This window comes from Embiotoca jacksoni, unplaced genomic scaffold (assembly GCF_022577435.1).
Source record: "Embiotoca jacksoni isolate LCO1_2020_lvr unplaced genomic scaffold, fEmbJac1.0.p SCAF_4, whole genome shotgun sequence".
Taxonomy (NCBI): domain Eukaryota; kingdom Metazoa; phylum Chordata; class Actinopteri; family Embiotocidae; genus Embiotoca; species Embiotoca jacksoni.
In genome coordinates, this window is record NW_027185392.1 from 4,028,333 (window position 1) to 4,056,011 (window position 27,679).

Below are 27,679 nucleotides of genomic sequence, written 5' to 3' on the forward strand. Positions count from 1 at the left end.
GTGGTGGTTTCTTTGCAGCATTTTGACCATGAAATACTGATTCATGCAGCCTCCTCTGAACAGCTGCCTACTATGTGAACAACAGAAAGCAAAGGTAACACTTGGTCTTATTTTTCCTCAGGCCTTATTCATGAGAGCTAGTTCTATAATTTTTCATGCACTTGAAGAAACTTTTAAAGTTGAGTACATTTTTGACAAGGCTCACCTGTTAATATACAACTATTCCAGGTGATGACCTCATAAAGCTGGTAGAGATATTGTGAGGAGTGTAAAGCTATCATCAAGGCAAATAGCTACTGTGAAGAATCTAATAAAGCCATGAAGGAGCAGCTGTATATATACTTTTGACTGGCGCTCCTGCATTAAACAAAATAAAAATAACCACCCACATAACATTTAAGGGAAAAGTAGTGTAACAGGGACTTTTATTTTGAAGTCATGGCTACCTATTACAGGTGTTGTCATGTTGCACGTGACATGTAGCAGTGAGTGCTTCAATAGTTGAAGTGCTCGATGACTCGCTCTGATGTTCTCATGTTTTAAACCCAATGCATTTGCTTCTAGCTGTGTACCTTCAGTCAGGTGATTGCTTGCTCGCCACCTGAGCCCTTTGAGAAGGTCAGAATTGTTAATAATTAACAAGTGTGACAGTATGCTCAGACTGGACACAACTGTCAACAACAGAGAAATCTAAAAACCCAGCTAGTGTTTGACATGTCTTAAGGTTTTAAGCAAAGTGCAGGAGGATTCTGTAATTGAGACGGAAATTAAGCTTTTTGATTATCACACTAAAGCAATATTGTGTTTGTGAAGGAAACACTGCATATCATTTGAAGCATCATTCCCACCATGTTGCATGATACTGGCAGCATCAAGGTGTAGGGATGTTTCCCTGAAGGTTTGTAAAGAGTCAAACAGATATGGAGAAGAAAAAACTGTATTAAGATAATAAAAATGGGACTGTTTTTTTTTTTTTTTTTTTTTTTTATTCCATTATTGTTATGATGATTAATTTGACAACAAGACAGCAACTCTTAGTAGTCGTGGTAAATAATTTGTATCTTGATTTTATCCATTTATGTTCAATATACATATGTATATTTATGGATTTATATTCACAATTTGTTTATTTTTGTTGACAAAAGAATACCCATACACAGAAATAAAATAAAAAAGCCCATGGTAATATATATCCATTAACAGTGCAGTAGATAAATATGATAATCTCAGACTCCTTTATATACAGTCTTTGCTTACACTGCGGATTTTTCTCAGTTGACAGCAGCACGTAGCAGGTCACGGGACCCGTATGAGAGGGTTCAAAGATTTGATTGGTTCAATTTTGAGGCAGCTGTTTTATGATTGGTAATCAGAACGATCACTCACTCATACCGGTTTGTGATTGGTCATTCTTCCGTTTCCGCTTCGGTAGCTTTTACTGTTATCTTTTCTTTTTTTTTATTCCCCTTCGTCCTTCTTCCCATTGAGCTGGTCGGTTTTCGGTGAACTGCTGCTACACCTGCTCGCCTATTTTTGTTTTTGTCCCCCCCCACCCCCTTACACGTTCATCCTCCCACTACAAGTACGCACAACATGGATGATTTTGACATGCTGAACGCGCCACCCGCTGGAAATGGTGTCGGCTCGGACGAGGACCCCGCCGCCGCTTTTTTGGCCCAGCAGGAGAGCGAAATCGCAGGGATTGAAAACGACGAAGGCTTCAGCATCCTGGACGGCGGAGATGTCCCCTCGTCACTCGGAGACTCCACCGGTGAGTGTGACGCCTCTGTTCAAAGCCTTGTCGACTACTCATCTTTCCATCTCCAGAAATTGTGCCTGACGCTAAAACGGACAATTCGCCCGTTAAATGGTCGCTGAAGTTTAACGCTAACGCTAGCTGAGCTGGCAGATTAGCCGAGTGAGCTAACGGTAACGTCTTGTCAACGTACTTTTTTTTTTTTAATCACAAATAAACGCGTTAAATTTAAAAGTTGAAATCATTTTATTCCCCCCCCCGGTGTTAATAGTGGGACGGTGCCAGCGTTTTCTAGCTTTTCCCCCAAATTAATTAAGCTGTCTCGATAACATCATGGCCGCGTCATTCATTGCTTACCATTCAAGATTTAGGAGATTTTTTTTTTTTTTATTAATTTTTTAATTTTTGCCATTTGCACAGCTACACTGGACTATGTGTCACAATCATCTGTGTAAGAATAGAGAGAGATGAAATGAAGAAGCAGCATGAATGAATAAATACACGATTTAAACGTCAAACATTTTAATATAAATGGAAACTCTCAAGTTATTGCACAATGAAACATTTAAGGATGAAAAAAAAAAAAAAACTATGGACAAGGTGGCACCCGGTGTGGCTGAGATAAAGGTAGTCCTGAGGCAGATGGCGCACAAATATTCAGCTTGACCAGCTCCACTTACTTGCAGGTAGCTGCAGCTGTTTCTTTCAGCTGAATTTCCAGCCGCAAGAGGAAATTGGTAGAGCTTCATAAACCTTTGGCCTGACTTGCCTCATTTACTCGAGGCCGCACCGTTGCTGTGTGGTTTAGCAATTGTAGTCGGGTACAAATGCTGACATGTCACATTATGAAATATGTGTGTGTGTGTATGGAAATCTTTTAAGAAATGACAGAAAGTAAAGAAAACTTATTTGGCCAAGACAGAGGTTTAGAAAACATGTTTGTGGATTTAGTTGCCTGCTTTATTTGTAACGGCTATTTTAATCTTATTTTACAGATGGTGCTGTCAATGGAGATCTTCATGGGGTAATACTTCTTGTAATCTCACTCTGTATTTGGTGTACAGCTTGTAATATGAGTTTCGATATCGTCTTAGATATTGGGTATTGTGATATGGCATAATTGTGGTCTTTGCTTGGTTTAAAGGCTGCATTGCAGTCTGAAGCTGCTCTATTATTTGCCTTTTCCCCCACTTAGTCATTAAATCGCAATACTGATGATTATTTATGAAAACATCGTATTCTGTAAACGTGTAATGAAGTAATCCCAAATAATATGGAGGTATTTGCTAAAAACTATTGTGATATTTGATTTGGTCCATATCTCCCACCCTTGAGTTATTGTGTAAAAAGGGAGAATGTACACGTATCTTTGATTTTTGGGTCACTAAATGGGAGAATTGATGGTACACTGACAGATTTTATTTATATATATATATATATATATATATATATATATATATATATATATATATATATACCCCCATATTAAGCGCTAAATCTAAAAGTGAGTGCAGCTGAAATATCAGTTATAACCACACATAGTACAGCTTAACTACAGGAAGTACTCAGATTTTTGAGTAATCTTGGTGTAAAAGCTGTCTGATTCTTGCACTACTGTCATGTTTCTTTGCCCATCTCACTTCATTTTAGTGTTGTCACCAGTTATTGCTAGTTTTAGTCCCTCAATTGAATTAAGTGGGGTACTGAGATTTGCTCAGCATACTGTGTGCATTTCAAACATCAATTCTACACTCCTGACGTTGTATACAGTATACAAAGTATATGTCATATTTAAGTGTCGATGTGGGATAAGTCCTGATTATCTTTGAACTTTGTTGGAGCGTGTCTTTAATATCAACCTCCTGAGGTTTGAGTATCTCGCTGTTCCAGTCACTTCAGCTTCCCTTTCCTGTGCTGTCACTGCAACATTTCTTCCTCTTAGCACTGTCAGGATTTCTTTCTGGCAAAGACAGAACCTCCCTTTTAAAGACAGATGACTGCATGTATGTTGAAATCAAGACAAAAAAAGAGCTGATTCCAAATGCGCTTGCAACTTTCAGACAATAGACAGATGAATCATTGAATAATTACAGATGAAGGACTGAACGTTTCTTTCGACCACGTCTCAATAAACGTCAATGATAAAAATGTTTTTCTGCGGAGTAACACAGTTAACTATCTATTATCACACTTGTTTCTCAGGAAAGCAATGGACCGTCAGACGCCTATGCAGCAATTTCCAGTGCAGACCGACTGCAGGCCGAACCTGAGAGTCTACGCAAGTGGAGGGAGGAGCAAAGAGAGAGGCTGGAGGTGCTAGGTGGGTACAGAGCACAACATGTTTATAAGGGTATCGGACAGACCAATACTTTCTGAGATAAAGGTGTGTAGATATATGGGAAGTGTCAGAGATTGAAACGTAACACCTTTTTTTTTTTTTAACGTATTTGACCCAAACACTGGAGTCAAGAATTCTTCCTCCCTTGAATTCTTGATTTTTCTATCAGTCCCTCCTGACAACTGTCCTCCGCTGTTGTGTTTATTCTTCCATCTGTCTTGTCGCTCGTTAATTATTTCTGTTCTCGTACCTTTATCATCTCCCGCTGCAGATGCTAACTCTCGCAAGCAGGAGTCGGAGTGGAAGGAGAAGGCCAAGGTGGAGCTGGAGGAGTGGCACGCCAGGCAGAACGAGCAGCTGGAGAAAACCAAAACCAATAACAGGTACTGGCTTCTTGGAGGCGTGAAACCGGACAGAAGATGAATGGAAATGGTAGGAGGGTTGATGTTACCAAAAAGAGAGCATAATGGTACAAAACAAACTGCGAAGATTTACACATACCGTTTTAAAAGTTGTTAAATAATAGCAGCAGGCCAGCGAACAACTAAATACGACGGTTGGGCTGGATGTTTCGGCTCAAAGAGGAACAGAAATGGATCCACCCTGTACTTGAGGGTCCAGAAACACAATCTCTCCAGTTATTATTTCTTCTGTCCACTCGTTCATAATGTGAAAACCAGCCGTTTCCATCAGGGGGCCCTGAGAGGAACCAAGAACACGATAATACGGCGACACACGCGTATACTGTTTTCAGGTTGTGTTTATTCAAAATTTCTGTTCAGCAGCCTCGGGTCAATCCGGCCCTCCATGATTTAATGTACTCCGATGCATTGGCCCAGCAACATGTACTACTGTGTCAGGGTGCACATCTCCTCATGTTCATACATAGCACACAGTAGTCTTTCTTAAGTTCAGTTTTAACACCTTTAGACTGCGACCTTAGATTAGGCTATAGTTAACTAAATCCCTCCTATAGTTAGAGCTTCCTGTAAACTGGATGTAGTTACAGACATTAAAAGTAACTATTTTATTGGACTTATATTATTATTTTGGAATTACTCCGCCTCCGTTTTCATACATTGGCAGAGATGAAGGACTGAAAACTGTCTAACTGACAGATCCCAGGACAAACAGTGTAGTGACTGCAGAGTGGGAGATACGATGTGCAGGGATCCGACACTCTGGCTTTAGCTTGCTGTTATTTGAATTGTGGCAAACTGAGGTAGTTTTATGTAGCAAACAACCCCGATGTGCTGACCTTGTTTGGACAATTTAAAAATGTATCTTTAGTGCATCTTTAGTACATGTTAATGTCAACAGAAACTAAAGAAAAACACTCCAAACGACATTGATGTATGGTCTTACTTAGTCTTGATGCTTAGATTGAAGTCTCAATGTCTCCCGTGCTGTAATGTAGCCCTGCTACCTTATCAATAATAAACTAGCCGCAGCTATGACTCCCCACTCATCTGTGACACTGTGCGCTCACCAGAACTCTGTTTGTGTGTTAGTTTTGTTAAAAGAGAGAACTTTTTAGAACTCTTTGTGGGAGCTTGGTCTGCAACTAACAAATGTTTTCATTATTATCATTTTCAGAACTAATCAATAATAACTTGTTTTTATACGGTGAAATATATTGACCGAAAACTACACGGACTCCTGTCATCCATAAATTAACCATAAATCAAATGAATCCATGAGCCGAGAGCCTCCCTGATTCTCTGAAATCTCCCGCCACTGCATTTAAACGTCCTTTCAAAAAACCCGAGCCTTTGATTATACGCCTGAGCTCACGACTATGTGCTAACCTATAATGCTTGTGTTTCCATCCTCTCCTCCCTTTTACCGCTGTTTCTCTTCTCTCCTGCCTTCTTGCTGCTCTTGTCGTTTGGGCGGATGTTTGTCCAGGGTGCTGGATGAAGACTTCTACAAGCAGCCCTTCTCTGAGCTCATTGGTTATGTGTATGTTGCTCCAACTAACATCCTCCTTCTACATTTTTTTTTTTTTGCTTTTGTTTTCTCCATTCCCATCAATTATTGACAGCATCTTCATCTCATTAGTTAGGGCATTGATTACATCTCTGTGCTGACATGTTTTATTTCCATCTTCAGTGAACCACATTTATCAGCCAGGATTTATAATTTATTACTTTACCCATCGAGCTTTTTTTTTTTTGGTGTTCAAATACAATGTGCGATACTCATTTTAGCTTCATATGTTTGCATGTCATCTGTGAGTGGATGGCTGTCAGGACACTTCAGTAAAAAGAACAACTGCATGCAAGCACACACCCGCTGCAGCTCATCAGCCACATCATCAAAATCATATTAATTCTGTCATAACTGTGTCCATGTTACGTTCTCATTCATGACTCACTTCCCTGCTATCTTCCCTTGAAGTCATTTCAGCAAATACATTTCATAAGTTTCCAACAATTAACACTTGTTTACATTAATGTTCTAAAATTTACCAGGAAGTGTTTTGTTTTACTGAACACGCTTGTAAATGTTGTTTTCTCTTGAATTAATCTACATGTTATTCAGGAGTAGGATGCTTATAGATTTGTTTGAAGCATTTGTGTGTTTATAATTGGACGTGTTGTTCATGTGAGTGTCACCTAAACTTTCTTTTTTTTAATCTTGAGAGAAGTGGATATCGTAAGATAGGATTTTACAGCACAATGTGCTGAGCTTGCATTAATCACCGAGTTGATACCTTTTGAGTTTGTTTTGTAGTTGTTGTTTTTTTTTTATTGGCTGCAGAAAACTCAATACTAACTTTAATCAATCACTTCTCGAGAAAGAGTTTTCCGGCTTTGTTTCTGTGGTTTTGGTTAAGTTGTTCTGGAAATCATTTCCGGGTAGCATTAAACCGTTTGGAATTTGGTTTTCTTGAACATGCAGATGTCTTGACATCTCGTATGTTAGTTGTGAGTTTAGGCGGCAGGGAAGTGAGAAAGTTTCCATTTTGGAACGTCCCACTTTCGAGTTGGAAGCATTAAAAAAAAAAAAAAAAAACGGGCCCGAACACAAACTCACAATACAGAAACAAACTACCTCATCAACATCCATACAGACTATCACAGGGACCAAATGGAGCTCAGCAGGTCAATATTATCTGCACACAATATTTCTTCATCTTTCAATGAACTGTGTTTTAACACGGCCAGCAAACTAGGTTGGCTATGCTAACAAAGTCTGGCGATTTAACCAGAGGTTTGGATCCAATACATTTCTTCCTTTCACCGCAAACGCTGCCAAGTGACGTAAAACCTTCTTGTCTGAGCTCTCAGAAACATCCCACTTTCCTAGTGGGATCTCCAGTTCGACCAGCGTTCGTGCGTATTTTCCCGCTCTGACGTCGAAACGTTCCCACTTCCCAGTTCCTCATCGACGCACCATGAGCTCCAACACAATGTATCTGCTTTTATCACGGTTGGTGCTGCGAGTGAACGTGCAGCTAGATTTGATTTCTGGCACCACTTGTCATGTCATGAATACACAACTGCTTCAAACTCAACTGTGTTCATGCTCTATTAGAATATGAGCTGCTCTGTAGCGAGTGCTGTCCTATAGGATAACATGCTAAAGTGCCCAAAGCTATCTAGTAGCCTGAGCTGTGCAGCCTTTGGTTTTGATATCAAATTATTTGGGGATATCCATCAGCCTGCATGGTGGTGTACATGTTTTGTTTCTTCTTGTGTATCAGCTTTGGATTTCAATCTCAAAAAGGGAAACCTCACATCAACTTGTATATTAATAAGCTTGTATTCATGTGGAGTATTTTGAATCTATCATGTATGATGAGAGTAGTTTAACATGTTGCCTGGTAACTTCTTTTTTTTTTTTTTTTTTTTTGGCATCGCCTTTTTTAATTGATCGATGAGCTGTTCTGAAAACTGGCTTCGCATTTCAATTGTGTTTGTAACTTAATACTAATGTTCACATGCTCATGTTTCCATGGCAGCAGGGGGTGGGATTGAGGGAAGAAGTTTTTCATTGTGTTAATTCAACAATCAAAATGTGTGCACCTCAAGGCAGCTGTCATGGTTGTCTCATATCACCCGATACCACAGAAACAAATGTAAGCCTGAGCGCTGTTGGTGCGGAATAGATCTTAATCAAACATCATCCTCCTCCTTCATGCAGACGGGCACTCTGAGGGCCTCACTTCTAAATGTCCAGGAAGTGGCCTTGAATCATTTAAACATCACTTCCCACACAGAAACTAAAAAGTGTCCGAACAGAATGAGCTCTTGTCAATGCCTGCAAACTTTTCAGGTAAATTTCCAAGTTGGCCACATTATTTCCAAAAGGAGAGAAGTAAATTGTAAAGATAAACAAGGAGGGCTTTTGGCCATTATATTGTTTTGGATATTACTTGGGCGATGTAGTTCTTGTATTTTTAACAACATTAAAAGGTAATCAGCCCAGTTTTATAAATAAGACCAGAGGACATAATGTCCTTGAGTTTGTAACTTGACAGAAACATCTGCCGAGATCTGTCCTCCTCAAACCAAAGGCTGCACACGAATCATTTTGTAAGAGAAACAAATGAAAAAGAACTGTTGCTTTTGCATGCCGGCTTTCAACATCTGCATTGAGCTCATTTTTGTTGTCTTTTATTTTGTTCCCTCTCTCTCTCTTATCTCGCTTCTAAATTCTGACTTGTGAAACTGTTTCTCCCTGTTTTCTTTTCCTATGCACCTTAAAGCACACACATTAACCATCCTTGCTACCGCCTAGACCAGTTAAGTAAAAACATAAAACCCCAGAACCTCCAAGTACTTAATATTTTTTTTGACAGGAGATAGATGCAGTTCTGTGTGTGTGTGTATATGTTTGTATGCGTGTGGCAGTTTATTAGTCCGACAGTTTAATCCGCTGCCTAGATAGAAGTTTGGTATAATTTCCCCTCTTTGATGTCGTGGTCCTTCCTAGTCCCTTGTGTATTTGTAGATGGTTGTGACAGTGAATATTCATTTGCTTTTCATCCCCCATTTTGCTTTGTGTACCATGTCGTAGTCCGTAGCTCAGTTCCTGCCTGCCGTTGGGGAGGGAACTAGAAAAGTGATGTAATTAGAACTCAAGTATGGCAGTGGGATTACTATTCTGCTTGTGGATGGGGTGTGGTGAGAACTTCTATTTGTTTAGCCAATAATCTGTGGCTTGCATCTCCTAAAATGTCTTGTGATAGTGGCATTGATCCATTTTAAGTCTGTTCTTTTAATTTTGAGTATGTGGTAAGTCCTTTTTTTAGTGTAAATGTAATTTTTGGTTTCGTAGATGGTGCAAAAATACAGCAGCCTTTGGTGGGTGTTATCTGTTCCACACTTGCACACACATGAAATCAAGAGTATCTACATTTGTTGCCACAACTGCTGGAGAGCCTGCCAGTTCTTTTGAGCTTGTTTAAATACAAACAAACAGAACTTGCCATTCCTGTTCTTTTTTTTTTAACCCAGGACAAGTATTCAGATGAGATCATTATCACTATACTTGGTTCTTGTTGAAAGAGAACGTTGTAAATATGCAAACACCGGGCAAGTTGAAGTGTGAGGGTGTGGGCAAACTCCCCCTCCACCCCCAGTTCTGAACAGAACTGCATCTTTAACCAACCAAAAATGCTTATCAGATTTTACAGTTATTGTTTTATTTTTATCTTAAGTTTACTTTCTCTTTGGATTTGTCAGTGTTGTGTATGTACCTCCCGATACTGTTGTGGAGAGTTAAGAATACAGGCGACTGTACTGTAATGTGTAAACAGAGTTGGGGGCATGCCACAGGTAATAACTTCAGTTAGAGCTCATTTCTCTTTGTGGGTGTGAAGACAGATGGGTGTTTCTTCGTGGTGACTGGACTGTCCTACCCTGAGGACGGCTCTGCTGGACCAACAACGCAGCCAAAGACCATGAAAAAAAAACCTCAGACCTTGATGCCAGACATGCCAGCGTGATCTGACAAATAAGTCGGATACAGTCGAGTCAAAACTGCCGGGGCCAAAAACAAACAAGAAAACAGTCAAGGACTTGAGTTTTCCATCAGAACTTGTGTGTTGGTGGTCAGCAGAGGAGTTCCTCAGGGCTGCACGTAAATCTGTGTGTACTTTACCTCTTCCTCCACTGACTGTTCTCTCTTCCATGTCCTTGTCCTCCTCTCTGTTGCCTGTAGGGCGGCTGAGGAAGCCATGATTTCAGATCTGGACGAGAACAACCCCGGCACGGAGTGGGAGCGGGTGGCTCGGCTCTGCGACTTCAACCCCAAGTCCAGCAAGCAGGCTAAAGACGTGTCCCGCTTGCGCTCCGTCCTCATCTCCCTGAAGCAGTCCCCGCTAGTCCGCTAGGCACTCGTGGCTGCTCAGGGCGTCATTCCATATCATCCCTTTTCCACCACACACACCAAACAGCCCAACTACTGAGGTGCCACCAATTGTATCCTGATGACTAAGGGGGCTTACGTCCCTCGTGTCCACATCTATTTGCCATGCACAGCCCTGTTTTGTTTTTTTTCGGACGGATATAGCCAGCGGTCCAATCCTCATCTATCTCCTCCTGGCAGGGCTGTAGAGATCAGTCTTGATGTACCTAATCACCATTTTCCCGCCCCCTGAAAGGTGTTTACCTGTGTGCACCTCTCCCTCAGACCAATCCAGACCTCATGATGTGTTGACCTTGTCGTCTAAAAAAAAGAGATCAGGGATAGTTAGATCTGTACGAGGTCTCCAGGTCTGTGGTTCTGTGTAACAGTTGTTTAAGGGTGGTGAGTTGGGACACTAAAAGGGAAGGGTTGATGTATGTTTAGGCTTTCAGCTACACTACAGCCTGCTTCACACGGCCTCTAACAATATCATTCCCCCGATGCTGTGTTGTAACTCTTTAACTCGTCACCCTTCTATGTCCTCCTCTGACCTCCGAGGGTTCATGTGAAGTGGTTTTATTCACCTTTTGCCCTCAAATACATCAACTCGCGCGTCCCCGTTCATTCTTTACCTTTTTTGTTTTTTTTTTAGGACCAAACTCTTCAGACAAAACTCCAAATTCAGTGTGTGTGTACATCGAACTGTGTGTGTAGAGCCTGCTTGTGGTGTACTGTGTTAAATTTTCCAATCTATGCATTTTCTTTTGAAAGCCCCCCCCCCCCCCCCCCCCCCCCCCCCCCCCCCCCTCTTCCTCCTCCATCCAGTCAGGAACTCAACAAAGTCTAGTCATTACAACAAATGTGACCTGTTTGTATGTGTGTTTATCCTCAACAGCGTGTGTATGTACTCTATGCGTGCACCTATGTACATATACAGAAGGCATTATATATACAGTATATAGAACATTTATGTCACTGAAATTAGACAGTCGTGGTTTTGAAGAGAACTAGAAAAATAGCCCGCTGTTGCTTGACCATGTGTGTTTGTTGTCCATTTGATTTCAATATCAGTAAAAAAGTGAATGAAAGTTGTTGTACTGTCGTCTTTCAGCTGGATGGTTGATGCTTCAGGAGGATGAGTTTAACAGAACAGTTATGTAACCTTCAAATCAATTACAGTGCATCCGGAAAGTATTCACAGCGGTTCACTTTTTCCACATTTTGTTATATTACAGCCTTATTCCAAAATGGATTGATCTCATTTTTTCCCCTCAAAATTCTACACACAATACCCCATAATGACAACGTTAAATACATTTTTTTGAAATTTTTGCAAATCTATTAAAAATCAAAAACGAAAAAAAAATCACATGTACATAAGTATTCACAGCCTTTGCCATTCACTCAAAATTGAGCTCAGGTGCATCCTGTTTCCACTGATCATCCTTGAGATGTTTCTACAACTTGATTGGAGTCCACCTGTGGTAAATTCAGTTGATTGGACATGATTTGGAAAGACACACACCGTCTATATAAGGTCCCACAGTTGACAGTGCATGTCAGAGCACAAACCAAGCCATGAAGTCCAAAGAATTGTCTGTAGACCTCCGAGACAGGATTGTATCGAGGCACAGATCTGGGGAAGGGTACAGAAAAATTTCTGCAGCATTGAAGGTTCAAATGAGCACAGTGGCCTCCATCATCCTCAAATGGAAGAAGTTTGGAACCAGGATTCTTCCTAGAGTCGGCCGCCCGGCCAAACTGAGCGATCGGGGGAGAAGGGCCTTCGTCAGGGAGGTGACCGAGAACCCGATGGTCACTCTGACAGCTCCAACGTTGCTCTGTGAAGAGAGGAGAACCTTCCAGAAGGACAACCATCTCTGCAGCACTCCACCAAGCAGGCCTGTATGGTAGAGTGACCAGATGGAAGCCACTCCTCAGTAAAAGGCACATGACAGCCCACCTGGAGTTTACCAAAAGGCACCTGAAGGACTGTCAGACCATGAGAAACTAAATTCTCTGGTCTGATGAAACAAAGATTGAACTCTTTGGCCTGGATGCCAAGCGTCATGTTTGGAGGAAACCGGGCACCGCTCATCACCTGGCCAATACCATCTCTACGGTGAAGCATGGTGGTGGCAGCATCATGCTGTGGGGATGTTTTTCAGCAGCAGGAACTGGGAGACTAGTCAGGATGGAGGGAAAGATGAATGCAGCACTGTACAGAGACATCCTTGATGAAAACGTTCTCCAGAGCGCTCTGGACCTCAGACTCGGGCGAAGGTTCATCTTCCAACAGGACAACGACCCAAAGCACACAGCCAAGATAACAAAGGAATGGCTTCGGGACAACTCTGTGAATGTCTTTGAGAGGCCCAGGCAGAGCCCAGACTTGAACCCCATTGAACAACTCTGGAGAGATCTGAAAATGGCTGTGTACCGACGCTCCCCATCCAACCTGATGGAGCTTGAGAGGTCCTGCAAAGAAGAATGGGAGAAACTGTCCAAGAATAGATGTGCCAAGCTTATAGCATCATACTCAAAAAGACTTGAGGCTGTAATTTCTGCCAAAGGTGCTTCAACAAAGTATTGAGCAAAGGCTGTGAATACTTAAGTATGTACGTGTTATATTTTCATTCTTTATTTTGAATAGATTTGCAAAAATTTTCAACAAACTATTTTCACTTTGTCATTATGGGATATTGCGTGTAGAATTTTGAGGAAAAAATGAATTTAATCCATTTTGGAATAAGGCTGTAACATAACAAAATGTGTAAAAAGTGAAGTGCTGTGAATACTTTCCGGATGCACTGTATCTGGAAAGGGAGGGGTGGCCCAACATTTTGGCTACCTGGTGTCGTGCTGATTGATGATTGAATCCTTTCTGAGCTGCTGACATTAAATAAATGCAGAAGTCTCATCATTTGTGTTGCCTTTTAGATGCTTGTTGGTGTAATCATAACAGCTTTATGTTCATCATTACTGTCAAGATAAGTGGAACCCTGCGGACGTTTGACATTCTGTTTGAAAAGACACGTCTCTTACAGCAAAATCGGTTGCACGAGTCCAGGCACGTTTCTTTGTTTAAATCTGTCCAGCAAAATTATTTGAAACGCCTGCGGTTTTCTATTTCAGCATCTGGGGAAACGAAGAGTGACTATAGTCCTGACTGTTTCTGCTCATCCTTCAGCTATGCAAATAATGATTTGAAAATATGTAAATAATGTAGGTAAACAAACATCATACAATCAAATGTAAAAGGACTTTAGTTCTTAAAAATGGACAAAAATACTCAACATATTACTTTTCTTTTAATGAGCAGCAATTAAAAAGTTGGATGTTCATTAAAAACAAATACTGGCAACTACAAACATTTAACCATGAAAATAGTTTTGCAGGATTACGACAAAACTTTTTTTTAATTTTTTTTATCCAGCTTCTAACATCTCAATTAAAACATGGTGTTAGTGTTCAAATTAGAATCAGATTAAAGTCAAGATTTGGGGTAAAAGGCCAAGAAATCCATCGTCCATGAGTGTCCTCACAAAGATAGAAAGATATGTGCTCGTGTGTGTACCTGGAATTTGCATCACGTGTAAATTTAGAGGCTGTGAGGGCGGGACTCCAGGACTAGATAAAAAGGGAAATGCATCGTATGACAATTCCTCTTCACTTGCTTACCTGAAGGAAGCTCACCTAATTTGACATCTCTCATCTGCCAAGTCACTTCACCGCCAACATCACCAGCATGCCTCTGCAATTTGAACTGTGTCCCGGTAGAATGATCGGGGATTCCCATCCGTGCTTCATCATTGCTGAAATTGGACAGAACCACCAGGGGGACATTGAGATTGCCAAGAAAATGATCAAGATGGCAAAGGTAAGTTAAAAAGGTGAAACTGTATCTATAAGGAAGGCAATAAAAAAAAAAGAAGATGCTTTAAACTGTGAAAATAACTCTTCTCTTCTCTTCTCTTCTCTTCTCTTCTCTTCTCTTCTCTTCTCTTCTCTTCCCTTCCCTTCCCTTCCCTTCCCTTCCCTTCTCTTCGTCTGTCATCTCAGGACTGCGGTGCCGATTGTGCCAAATTCCAGAAAAGTGAGTTAGAGTGCAAATTCAGCAAGCGAGCCTTGGAACGGCCCTACAATTCAAAGCACTCGTGGGGGGCAACTTACGGCGATCACAAGCGTCACTTGGAGTTCAGTCATGATCAGTACAAGATACTGAAAAAGTATGCAGCAGAGGTTGGCATCTTCCTCACTGCCTCGGGCATGGATGAGGTAAAGGAAACACAAATGTTGCTGTGCAGCCCAAGCAAGAGCCCCATTTAACTACTCTTTAAAGTAGAAGAATATGAAACACTTCACTGGCTGTTCTTGATATTACTATATTCCTTATAAAAAAAAAAAAAAAAAAAAAAACACAAGTGGCAAGAACAAACAAAAATTATTCTTACTGAACCTGCAGATGTTTCAGTTTATTTGAGGTAATAGTTGAATTACCACAACACATGTAACAGTACCATACATGTCACAGATATTGTTTTATGTGGAACGCTGAAATACTTTACAAAGGACGTACGGTACTAAATACTTTTGAGTTCCACAGATGGCTGTGGACTTCCTTCATGAGCTGGACGTGCCTTTCTTCAAAGTTGCCTCCTGCGATGCCAACAACTTCCCATATTTGGAGAAAACAGCCAAAAAAGGTATGAGGCTATGAAGCATGTAACATAAAAAAAAAAAAAAAACTCTTCCTGAACTGACGTCACAGGTTATGGAAGAGAAAAACATTTGAGGGTTTTCTTTGTCCTGGAGAATACTGGATTTGTCATCCTTTTGAAGTCTATAGTGAAAAGTAAATCCATCCGATGTGTCCTTTTGTCTGCTCCTGTTTGAAAAGTAGATTTTATATCCGTACAGTGTATTGTATTCCTTACCACCATTGACTGGAAAACGAATGGGTGTGGTCACAAGTGCAACAGATTCAAATGTTCAAGACTTATCTCTTCATCTCTGATTGGGACGACATTTGACAGTTAAAAAGTGGGCAGGACTGAATGGCTGCCAAATAAAAAGTAATGACCATGCCTCCGATTCAGGTTCTGAGTTTTGATTGTTGAAAAGCTGTACTAAGAGATTTATAGTCTTGTAAAGCAGAAACAGATGTTTGTGGGGTTGATGAAGCTATGCGTAACAAAGGTACGACTACACAAGCATAATTGTATTGGGATTTATGAGGAGTGAGAGCCCTTGTCCAGTGAGGTCGGGTCTCAGAGTGCACTGCAGGCAGTAGAAATAGGGACTATTTCTTCAGCAGAAAGTAGTTCTAGTAACCAAATATGTACTAAAATACTAAAAAAACAGAGCATTCTTTTTTATTTTATAAAATGTGTGAACTTTCTGTATCTCTTGGTAATGTGGATGAAGCAACATTTTACTTAATGTAAAGTGGAATTCAACCTCATGAAGCTTTGTGAAGTCCCAAAGGACAATAATACAATAAGTGAACCTGAATGTGACTGTTTTGTTCACGATGATTTCACAATACAAACTGTTAATCTGAGAAGCTCATTGTTTGCTTTGCAGAGAAGCATTTGAGTTTGCTTCCTCACATCACAATGACACGTCACAAAAAAATGTACAAAGTAAACAAATCATTGTTATCGCAGGAAAATAAAAACCCCACTTTAAACCTAGAAACTCTTTGTAAGAGCCAAATCCATGTGCATGTTAGAAGAAGTGTGTTTGTGTGTTGATTTATCCTTAAAAATAAGAATGCTGTCTTCCTATGATAATTTTATATTTTAGTATGTCAGCAACAAAACTAATAATCAGCTAAGCTACAGAAGTTGCAATAAAGTGGAATTGCTTTCACACTCTTCAAAAACATTTGTTCAGTGTGCACATTTTTGACTGGGACAATAGTAATACTTCTAGAACAAAGGTTCAACTATACTAAATAAGCATTTAGTTTCTAATGAATTAATGTGTAAATGAGTAAATCATTAGCATTGATTAATAAATGACAAACATTAAAGAGTTTTCTTTCACAATCATCAGACACAAGCCATATGTTCCTCTCTCTTTGTCTTTGTACCATCGATCTTGGTCAGGACGTCCCATGGTGGTGTCCACTGGAATGCAGTCCATGGAGACGATACGTCGGGTCTACGAGACAGTAAAGAGACACAATCCGAACTTCACTTTGCTGCAGTGCACTAGCGCCTATCCTTTGGACCCTAAAGAAGTCAACCTCAACGTGATAAAGGTAAGATCAGTGAATAGAAGAAGTGCATCCTTCCAGATTCCTAAGTGGCCTTCTGAACAGGGACCATTGAGTCTGGGCTCTTCCAATAGACTGTCCATAAAAATGATGTAGGCTCCAGCCTAAAAAGTTAAGCCAGTGCAGAAGTGCATTTAAGTCCTTTGATGGTGGTTGGTTCAGGGGCTGGTTTCAAAAGAAACTCCGGCTCCAATAGATATCCATTCAAAAAGCATAAACTTCTCTCATCAAAGTCAATCATTTTTCCATGATTCATTATTTTGTCATTCGTTAAATTCCGATTCAGAATTCTGGTGGTCAAACTGAAAATACTTATTTAATGAAATATATATTAAGATCAACTATAACCAGGTGTGGGCATGTTTTTACATTACATTCACGTTCTTATATTTGAAATTCTATTTTGTTTATATTCAAACTCAAGACTTTAAACAAGCTTGACTATTACCTGCCTTTAAACCCAGTGGCTGTCATGTGACAGTAATAATACTGTGTGCTCACTGTACATGGATTTCAGCCAACAGAATGGTTTAGAAAGTGAAACATCTTGTGGTTGTGCCTATATATGTATGTGGATTTTGGAATGAAAATTGATCACAAGACATGGCTGCTTTTATTTTTTTGTCACGGTATCTCAGACAACCCTCCAAGTTAACTTCCCCACAGTTACTCACTTGCAATTAGGTGAATTAGCTCAGTTTATAAGTCAAAGCTTCACTGCAATAATATTTTAATAGATCAAATAGATAATGACCAACATAGATGGTGACCAATAGATTTATACTTTTTCTCCCGTTTCCTTAAGAAATACCAGAAGGAATTCCCAGATGTTCCCATCGGATACTCTGGACACGAGCAGGGGATCCACATCACTGTGGCTGCCGTGGCGATGGGAGCGAAGGTTGTGGAACGTCATGTGACCCTGGATAAGACCTGGAAGGGAAATGACCACGAGGCATCCCTGGAGCCCAGCGAGCTGGCAGAGCTGGTCCGGACAATCCGACTGGTGGAGACGGCGATGGGATCATCTCTCAAGCAGATGTTGCCGTGTGAGAAGAACTGCCACGACAAGGTTGGTTTGATTCATTAAGCATTACAAGTCAGGCAACTGTTTTTCTTCATCATCTTAATTACCTTTATACCTTTACCTATATATTAGTGAGAAGTAAAGCCACCCACTTTAAAGGGGCCACTGAAAACAGTGGTATAATTTATTCTGTGACTCTGAATAAAATTAGCCCAGAGTTTGAGCTCAGACTTAGGGACAGCTAATTTTTGAATGGCAAGCCTGATTCACAAGCTGGTAATACGCAATTTGAAAGACATGTCAAACCATATTCCTTATTCTTTCCATCTCTGCCGTATTTCATTAATCTTTCTGTGATTTTCTTTCTTTCTCCTTTTTTCATTTTTTGCTCCAGTTGGGCAAGTCAGTGGTGGCCAAGGGGGCCATCCCTAAAGGCACGGTGCTCTCCCTGGATATGTTTGCAGTAAAGGTTGGCGAGCCAAAGGGCATTGCTCCGGAGAAAATGGAGCAGCTGGTAGGCAAGAAGCTCAAAGTCGATGTGGAGGACGACGACAGCATCTTGGACAACATGATAGCATAAAGGATCCTCCACAAAGGATGGGAGAGAGACACGGGCGGATCGATAGAGGAGATGACAGGGAGAGAGAAGGAATGAGAACATGAGAGTGAGAGAGAGAGGCAGGGAGATAGAAAATGGGCAGTGTTGCAATGTGTGAACATAAAGACATTCAGTAAATGATGTGGGAGGCAAGAAAACAGATGAACGGATGAATAAGTCTGAGTAAATAGAAAGACGAGGAGAACAGTTGGAGAAAGGTAGATTACCCTGAGGGTGAACAGGTTTGATGGGTTCTGAACTTACTCCACATGATAATGAGAGCTGAACCAAACATGACCTATCCTTAAATGTCATTGTCCTGTAATTATAGGGTGTGGTGTTGACAGTTTAGTTCAACGAACATTAATTTTTATCTCGGACATATTTTCCCACCCTCTGCATTCCTACGATGACATATTCTAAAATAAGATGTCAGAAAGAGTTGCATAGCTGCTGTGTCATTTGCACGGCTTTAACAAGATGAACGTTTGTATGTTAGAATGCAGATGCATTCATGTAACAGCTGGTGAAGTTGGCTGAGTTTGCATCCATGTACTGTATTTCCGGGAGATGTTGTTGTTGAATGGTTTTGGGATTGCAGCTATAACGTCTGTTATTTTGACTGCTGTCCTATGTCGTCCTCTCACAGTGATCACTGATTCTGAAATCATAATCTTATAAATAAAAGATATCTTAAAAAGCCCTGTTTTCTAGCTTTTATTAATAGATCTCAACAAGCAATCTCTCACCTGTTTCTTTCCATTTCCAGTTCGTCTGCATTCTGTCATCACACTTTCACATTTCATGTGTATTTTATTTCTAGAAACTCGTCAGACAGTGCTTAGTTTGTTTTAAGATTATACTTATCCAAAATTTGAGTAGGCAAACTATTAGAAAACAAATGTCCAAGCATCTTGATTTGTTTCAATTCAAGTGAGTTCCATTTTTTGTGTGTTTATACATCCTGTTCTTAAAGTCCAGAAGATTTCTTTCTTTCCATTTTCTCTTTCAAACAGATGCAGAATTATATACTTTTATTTTTTCAAAGGAAATCCGGCTGCTTCGTTGCACTACAAAACCGGAAGTCCCTGAATATCCTGATTGTGCAGCACATAAACCATTCCGGTCTGTTTCTCCAGTCAGATCTGACCACTCGATCTTCCCTCCGTTTCTCTGCTTATTAATTGCTTTAAATATTTGCGTCTTTTTTTTGTTTTTTCCAACTCTTGCCTTCAAAATGCCTTTAAAATTCGAGCTGTGTCCCGGTCGAATGATCGGAGGAAACCATCCGTGCTTCATCATAGCCGAAATTGGACAGAACCACCAGGGAGACATTGAGATTGCCAAGAAAATGATCAAGATGGCAAAGGTAAAAAAAAGAAAGAAAGAAAAAAAAAATCACACGTAACTGTATTGGTTTATTTTGAATGATTTTGTCTTAAACAGCCGACACATTAACACAGGGCATGTTGTCATCTCAATTCCATTTATAAACTGACCATTTTAATGTCTTGCTCACCACACTATCTTCTGAACCATTCATGAGTAAATCATTAACGACAGTCTGTTGTATGACCTGAAATGCTTGAATTAATGATATACCATCTGATGTGGTTTTACGACTGTAGCTCTGAAGGAACTTTATAAAAAGGTGTTTAGCCATGTTGACAGATTTATGAATGCATTGGCCATCCGAGGCTAATTATCTCATCTTATTACCGTTAAAAACACGCAAAAACCACACGACTACACATGTATATTATACTTTATTATAACAATATATTGTATCAAATTTAACTGTAAGAAAGAAATGTACCGGAAGTAGTTGAAACTAAAGTGTGTTGCAGTCTTCAGCTCCACAGGAGACAGCCTTCAATTGAGATACAACAATTACTCAATCAAGTAACATTTATCGGAAATTGTTTTGATAATGACTAAATCGTTTCAAGTCATTTTTACTTAATGAAAATCTGCTAATATTTTCTAATTCCAGCATTTAAACGAGAATATTGTCTGCTTCCTTCAGTCCTCCATGATGATAAACTGAATATCTTTTGGCTGTGGACTGTTGGTCGAGACAAAACAAGACGTTTTAGGTTGCAGTTAGAGCTTTTGGAAACGCTGGCTGACATTTTTCACCATTTTCTGACATTTTAAAGACCGAACAGCTGATCAATTAATCGACAAACTAATCAAGGTCATTATTATCGTATGTGGTAACCAGTTGGTTCTGTCACTAATTCGTTAAATCAGTCAGGACAACGACCATGAGGCAGGGTTTCTTAAACCAGAGGCTTTTACTGGTCTGTCAGTTAGTTTCTTCCTGGGTTTTGTGCAGCAGTGGGTATGAAATCAATATTTGCACATGCACATAATAAACAGAAAAAACAAGCAATATCTTTTCAGAAAACTCCTCCCTTTATTCTTTATTTTGAAGGATCTCGTTTCTTAATAAATTCTTGCAACGCGCTTTGTAACTTTGCACCAGTTTCAGGGAAATAAAGACACACTTCTGAGTGATTGGGATTTATTGAAGAATTACATTGAAAAAACTTTTAAATTTGAACCCATCATTCAGCATTTATTTAGATTTGGCAACATTCCTTTTAATTGTGATTTGCATGTTCTCTTGTAGAGAAAAAAAAATTATGAATTAAAAACAAACATGTAACAGCGTCTCCTGTTGTCAGTAGTAACAAATTAAAAATCGTTTCCTGTTTTATGAAGTTGGCTATAGAGAGTTGTCTTGTAGGACATTAAAGTAAACTATGACAAGCCTAGAATAAAGCATGACCATTCTTTAAATATTTTTTTTCTTATATTCTCCCACAGGACTGTGGTGCAGATTGTGCCAAGTTCCAGAAGAGTGAATTGGAGTATAAATTCAACAAGCGAGCTTTGGAGCGGCCGTACACCTCCAAACACTCCTGGGGGAAAACGTACGGCGAGCACAAGCGCCACCTGGAGTTCAGCCACGAGCAGTACAGGGAACTGCAGAAATATGCCAAGGAGGTGGGGATCTTCTTCACTGCCTCTGGGATGGATGAGGTAAGACTGACACTTTTTCGTTCAAGGTTTGTTTTTTTGGGGGGGTGGGGTTTAATCGGCTGAGAAGTTGAACTGGAACTTTTTCTGTCTTTTAGATGGCGGTGGAGTTTCTCAATGAGCTCAATGTGCCTTTCTTCAAAGTGGGCTCTGGAGACACCAACAACTTCCCCTACCTGGAGAAAACTGCCAAGAAAGGTGAGAGCCAGCGTAACTGGACAAACGTTTGACACTGAAATGCAAAAAGTATACATGGAAGTTGTTGTTCTTCTTTCTGTGGTTTCTCACTCATTGTCGGTTCCTATTATAAAAAGAAGAGCGCTTTCATCGCAATAATTCAACATACACATGGAAATGTCAAAGATTTGAATAAGAGTTAACCACAGCCTAAAAGATTTCAGCATCATCAACAACATCAGTTTGACTGTTGTTCTGGTTTAACCTTTCTGGTCTGCCTTGTTATTACGGACGACAGGGACTCTCAGAGAGCACAGAAGGAATTTTCTGCCCGTGTTTGACATAATTTTGCCTTCTCGTGCGTGTCAGGACGTCCCATGGTGGTGTCCAGCGGGATGCAGTCCATGGAGACGATGCGTCACGTCTACAAGACGGTGAAGGAGCACAACCAAAACTTCACCATCCTGCAGTGTACCAGCGCCTACCCTCTGGAAGCTGAGGACGTCAACCTCCGAGTGATCATGGTGAATGGAATGGAATAGAGTATTACTATGATATAAAAACACTGCTGCACAGTAGATTCATGGAGTCTCAGAGCAAGTAGAGTCGTCAGTTCATTTCACGGCATTAACCCAGACAGTCTGTGGTCAAACAATGCACGCGGCTACATGAGATACTTACAGAGCAACGTTTTTATAGTTCAAAGAACCGTTGGAGGAAGTACTTCTTTTTTGTATGTGCAGGAACTGAGAACCATCGTAGTTCTTAGTTCTCCGTTTGGGGGACTATTTAACACTCCAAACTAACATTGTGAAAAGAGCCGTATAACAGCGTAGTTCACTGCTGGAAGTAAAAAATATTCACATCTAAACGGATATTGATTTTTTTTTTTTTTTTAAGTGGTTAAAATCTGTTATGTTTCTGACCCCGTCCACAGCAGTGCATAGTTTAACTTCGGTGCAAGTACAGCTGCCTGCTTCCCTTGCTGACCTCCATCTACTGCAGGTTACACTCTGACGATGGATAAGTTGACCAAAACACGGACAAATAGAGCGTTTTCATTGTCGACCGACGGCTTGTTTACGTTATTTCATCGTTCTGATTGACGCTACGAATGCAAACAGAAAAAAACAAAGCCCATGAAGATATGTAGTTTTCAGAGCAGCTCTCCAGAGCTTAGTTCCTCTGCAGGGAGTCCATAGAACTGTTTGGTCCGAAGTCACTGATTGGTGATGGTGGGTTAATTCAGGTATCTGTCAGATGATTAAATACGAACCAGGAAGTCCAGTTTAAAAATCAGCACCAGGTTGAGTGCTCAGTAATGGTGCATGACAATCAAAAAATAGAGGGCAAGAGAAAAAAAACAAGTATTTATACAAAGTGAGGGGGGAAAAAAACAACTAACCAAAAAGACGTATAAATAAATGAACAAAGCTTTACTAAAAGAAAAAGTGCAAGCTGGAGTTATAGATGTGTGAGTTTTAAGGCCTGACAAGTGCTTTTTCTAATTTATTCATTTTCTCTTTCTGTTTCTCTGGGAATGAAAATGAGCATTAGATAGGTTTGATTCATAAGTTTTCACGTACATATTTAGGTCCTGGTAAAAAGCCACTGAATGAGCATATCTCTTAAAATGTTGAACTGTTCCTTTTACTTTTAACACTTATGTCACCCACTTATCGACTGCAGGAATACCAGAAGGAATTCCCAGATATTCCCATCGGATATTCCGGCCACGAGTCTGGAATCAACATCTCTGTGGCAGCCGTGGCTCTGGGGGCGAAAGTCATCGAGCGCCACATAACCTTGGACAAGACGTGGAAAGGAAGCGACCACGCGGCCTCGCTGGAGCCGTCTGAACTGACCGAGCTGGTCCGCTCCATCCGACTGGTGGAGAGGGCGCTGGGGAGCGGCCTCAAGCAGATGTTACCCTGCGAGAAGCCGTGCCATGACAAGGTGAGTTTACATCTGGCCACAAGACAATATATATAAAAATCCCCCAACAGTTAGTTAAATAGACTCAAGAAAACATTTGAGCTGTTATTCTTCCTCATTGTTTTCTAACCATGTGCCATGAGAGCATTAATAATGTTATCCTTCTCTTTTTTTCCTCCAGCTGGGTAAGTCAGTGGTGGCCAAGGTAAAGATCCCCAAAGGAACCGTCCTGATTCTGGACATGTTGACAGTAAAAGTGGCCGAGCCGATGGGCGTTGCAGCCGAGGACATCTTCCAGCTGGTCGGTAAGAAGGTGACGGAGGACGTGGAGGAGGACGAGAGCGTCGCGCCTGAGGTGGTGGACAGCTACGGCAAGAAGGCCAAGTGCTGAGAATGGAAGAGAGGTTTGCAATCAGTAAAGAAAAAGGCACTTCATTTGAGAGGATATTGAATGGATTCCTCTGGGGATAATTCGGGAGGAGGTCAAGATGACAAGGAGGAGTGTTGGGGTAATTTTGCTTGGTGCTGCTGAGACTTCTGACATTTAAATCATGGATGATCAGTATTTTGTTCTGTAATTGGAGAGTGCATTGGAGTCTGATAGAGCACAGGAGCTGTGATAACATTTAAGCTGTTAACTCATTCCCCCTTTCAGTTCTCATTAGCCAAACCATTTTTTTTTTTTTTTTCTAAAAGTTGCCTTAACATAATTCGCTAATTCTCTGGTTAACTGGCTCTTTGACAAATCCAGAGGCTCGATCGTAGTCTCAGCGCTGCGGTCAGTATTAGTGCAGATCCAGATGTTGCTGTTAACTAAACACACTTCAGTTTCCGCCTGCACTGGAGAGATTGAATGAATGTGGAATACGTGGAGATGAAGCTGCTTTTGGTCATCTCATCACACAACAGTGAGATCACAGAGTTTAATTACCCAGCAGTCACTGGGGCAATCCAAAAGTTGTGAGACTTCTCCTTTTGCCCTCCACGATGATGATGTGCACAGAGTGAGGGGGAAGATATAACCTTCACGAGTAAGTATTCCAAGTTACGTTGCTTGAACAACATCAGATTCGGAGTTACACATGTTTTTGTGAGCACTGGTATGTGCGCATTGTCAATGTCACCATGGACTTGAGCAGAGAGTTTACATCAAATTTTATGTCCGACTCAGGAAATCGGCAATAAAGGCTCACGAAATTCTTTAGAAAGTCCAAGCAATGAAACAAATGGCTGCTTTGAAGGGCGTTTGCCGTCACCGTCGAAGACCGAAAAAGGCCCAACCAGATGGGATTGGGATTAACGTTCCCATGGTTGTGCACCGGGAATTTGTCCCCCGCGGTGAGACTGTGAACACAGAGTTCTCCTGTGGTGGTCTGAGGCGTCGGAGGGATGACGTGCGCTGCAAACCACCAGAACTGTGGAGCGATGGCACTTTGACAACTTGCCCGCTCACAAGCGTGTTGACAACGCGCAACTTCCTCACCCTCAACATTTGACTCCCCGTGACTTCTTTCTGTACCCCAAAAAAATTTGACCGATAATTTGGTGTGCGCTCTCTTTCCAGTCCATGGTGAAATCATGAATGTGCGCGTGGTACCAGCGGTCACAAAAGGTGCTGATGCTGATCAAACAACGTCACTTGAAATCTTACTCCTGAAGGTTGTTGCTTCCTTCGGCCCCCTGCACATCATGATGCGCCATTCGCGCGCATCAGGAATTGTTTGAGTGTCCTTCATATTCTTGTACCAGTTCACTGAGCTGTCAAGAGTGTCAACTGGCACCAGAGGGGCTTTTATTAGCACAGCTTCTTGGAGAGAAGCAAAGCAAGCCTAAAGAAAAATTGTTGGGTTCAACTCTCAAAGCAAATGTGCATACAGTGTACTGTCTGCATCAGGTTTGTGTCTGAATTGTGCCTTCTCTTTGCGTATCCAGCCAAATGCCCACTTTCACAACTGATCTTGTTTTTGGTCATGAAGCCAACTCCTCCTGTCTATGATTTCAAGATGATGGACTTTAGTACTCGCATGAATGTCAACACGTTGAGATATGTGATGTTCTGAAACGATGGAAGACTCCAAATAAAATGTTGCTCAAATGTTGATTTTTTTTTTTTTTCTTTGCTCAGTTCAACAGTGTGTGTGCTCCACAAGCATAGAAGTACCCCTGTCATGACTGTAATATACTGTAGTTATGGTTTGATAAGTCTGGGTAAATGCGTCTCATTTTAGATCTGCAGCTATTTTGATGTGGTGTATCAGATTTGAGAAAAATCGGTGTCCAAAAATTACATTCCTTTTTTCTTTTTTTTTTTAAAGCCATACCTCCGTCAAGTCACAACACGGAAACATGTTTTTACACAACCGTCCATAAATCTGCTTTAAAACCAGAAAACAGTCTCTTTAAACCTCCATAACTCACCTGAGAATGCGTGTTTCTACATTTTGTAATTAAGTGTTAGTTGTCGTCCCCTACTGGCAACAAACACCATTTTCCAGAGTGCAGGAAATTGTTTTATTATTATTCTTTTATCCTTTTCATGATTAGGTTCATCATTCAAACCGCAAATAACAATAACCAAAAATAAACTTGATTTAGATAATGCTTTTCAAAATTGCAGGTACAAAGTGCTTCACAATTAATAACAAAAATGCATTAAAAATGATAAGATGAGTAATACCCTCGTTAGAAACTACACTTCTGTAACATCATCTTTGTTAATAAACTGAAATAATCAAATTATCCATCCATCCATTCATTGATTTTCTTCCGCTTTATCCGGGATCGGGTCGAGGTTGGCAGCAGGTCGAGCAAGTTGGCCTCGACTTCCCTCTCAGCAGCGACGTTTTCCAGGGGGGGGTCCCTAGTTCCTGATGTCCCAGCTCCTTACCCTATCTCGGCTATCTAAGGCTGAGCCGTTCCACCCTGCGGAGGAAACTCATTTCAGCCGCTTGTAACCGCGATCTTGTTCTTTTGGTCACCACCCAGAGCTCGTGACCAGCCTGAGACGACTCCGCTCCCTCTTTACCAAAATGGTCCGGTGCAGCACCTGTTTGACAGCTGCTGCTGCCCCAATCCGCCTGTCAATCTCCTGCTCCATCCTGCCCTCACTCGTGAACAAGACCCCGAGATACTTAAACTCCTTCACATGACCCACCGTCTGATCCATCTCTCTTCCAACAAATTTTCACAATGACACAATTTGTCCTGGAAAGAAAAATTGAAGTTTTCCGTTTTTAGACTTCAAATAGATGCAATGTTGTACTTGAGCCACTATATAGAGTTGTTTTTCTATTTTCCTTAATCCTTCAGCCTTTCTCACCTGGGTCTACTGAAGCGCTGATTTAGTTCAAATAATGAGTTGAATATTTGTAAATAATGTGGGTAAACAAATATTTATTATCTGCACCTCCACCTGGTTAGTGTGCCGGTGTCAATAGTGTCGGCAGATGGTCGGCTTATCTCAAGTTAATGATTCATCTCTCTCTTGCGGACGTGTTTTCAAGCTAAATATAAAGATATAAAAGGATAATTCAGTGCCCATGTGTGCGTCGATGACATGTGACTGTTCGAATACACGAGGACACGACCTGTCTGATGATTTTATATATCTGCATAGAAATTATACTACTGACATTTTGGCAACTTTAACATGCTCATAAACTCATAAAAGTCAGTACATGCGTCTCTCCGAGCAAACAAATGACACATTTTAGTGGTTTCGCGCATGGGTGTGGCCAAATGGCTCGCCAGCACCCCCTAAACTGCAGCCCCGACGCCTATATTCTTTTTACACATTTTGTTATGTTACAGCCTTTTTCCAAAATGGATTAAATTCATTTTTTCCCTCAAAATTCCACACGCAATACCCCATAATGACAAAGTGAAAATAGTTTGTTGAAAATTTTTGCAAATCTATTCAAAATAAAGAATGAAAATATAACACGTACATAAGTATTCACAGCCTCTGCTCAATACTTTGTTGAAGCACCTTTGGCAGAAATTACAGCCTCAAGTCTTTTTGAGTATGATGCTATAAGCTTGGCACACCTATTCTTGGGCAGTTTCTCCCATTCTTCTTTGCAGGACCTCTCAAGCTCCATCAGGTTGGATGGGGAGCGTCGGTGCACAGCCATTTTCAGATCTCTCCAGAGATGTTCAATGGG

The 27,679-nt window shown here is 40.8% G+C and overlaps 3 protein-coding genes across 5 annotated transcripts; all 3 read left to right on the plus strand.

Annotated features, from left to right (window-relative positions):
* Positions 1–1,451: 1,451 nt before the first annotated feature.
* On the plus strand, positions 1,452–11,539 carry clta (clathrin, light chain A). Of its 3 annotated transcripts, XM_069166778.1 has the most exons (7): positions 1,453–1,771; positions 2,752–2,780; positions 3,959–4,076; positions 4,366–4,477; positions 6,003–6,056; positions 8,809–8,844; positions 10,266–11,539. In XM_069166778.1, exons 1-7 carry the CDS (start codon positions 1,594–1,596, stop codon positions 10,435–10,437), a joined length of 699 nt encoding a protein of 232 aa, XP_069022879.1. In that variant the 5' UTR covers positions 1,453–1,593; the 3' UTR covers positions 10,438–11,539. The 3 variants fall into 3 exon arrangements, with proteins under 3 accessions (XP_069022880.1, XP_069022879.1, XP_069022881.1); XM_069166779.1 differs by lacking the exon at positions 8,809–8,844 and having other exon boundaries at positions 1,452–1,771; XM_069166780.1 differs by lacking the exons at positions 6,003–6,056; positions 8,809–8,844.
* Positions 11,540–14,121: 2,582 nt separating this feature from the next.
* LOC138209521 (sialic acid synthase-like) lies at positions 14,122–19,059 on the plus strand. Its single transcript, XM_069168158.1, has 6 exons — positions 14,122–14,331; positions 14,514–14,729; positions 15,058–15,157; positions 16,565–16,719; positions 17,540–17,806; positions 18,156–19,059. Exons 1-6 carry the CDS (start codon positions 14,200–14,202, stop codon positions 18,339–18,341), a joined length of 1,056 nt encoding a protein of 351 aa, XP_069024259.1. The 5' UTR covers positions 14,122–14,199; the 3' UTR covers positions 18,342–19,059.
* A 424-nt stretch (positions 19,060–19,483) lies between these two features.
* LOC138209314 (sialic acid synthase-like) lies at positions 19,484–25,718 on the plus strand. Its single transcript, XM_069167800.1, has 6 exons — positions 19,484–19,728; positions 21,192–21,407; positions 21,503–21,602; positions 21,951–22,105; positions 23,271–23,537; positions 23,698–25,718. The coding sequence occupies exons 1-6, from the start codon at positions 19,597–19,599 to the stop codon at positions 23,905–23,907; spliced, it is 1,080 nt and encodes a 359-aa protein (XP_069023901.1). The 5' UTR covers positions 19,484–19,596; the 3' UTR covers positions 23,908–25,718.
* The last annotated feature ends 1,961 nt before the right edge of the window (positions 25,719–27,679 follow it).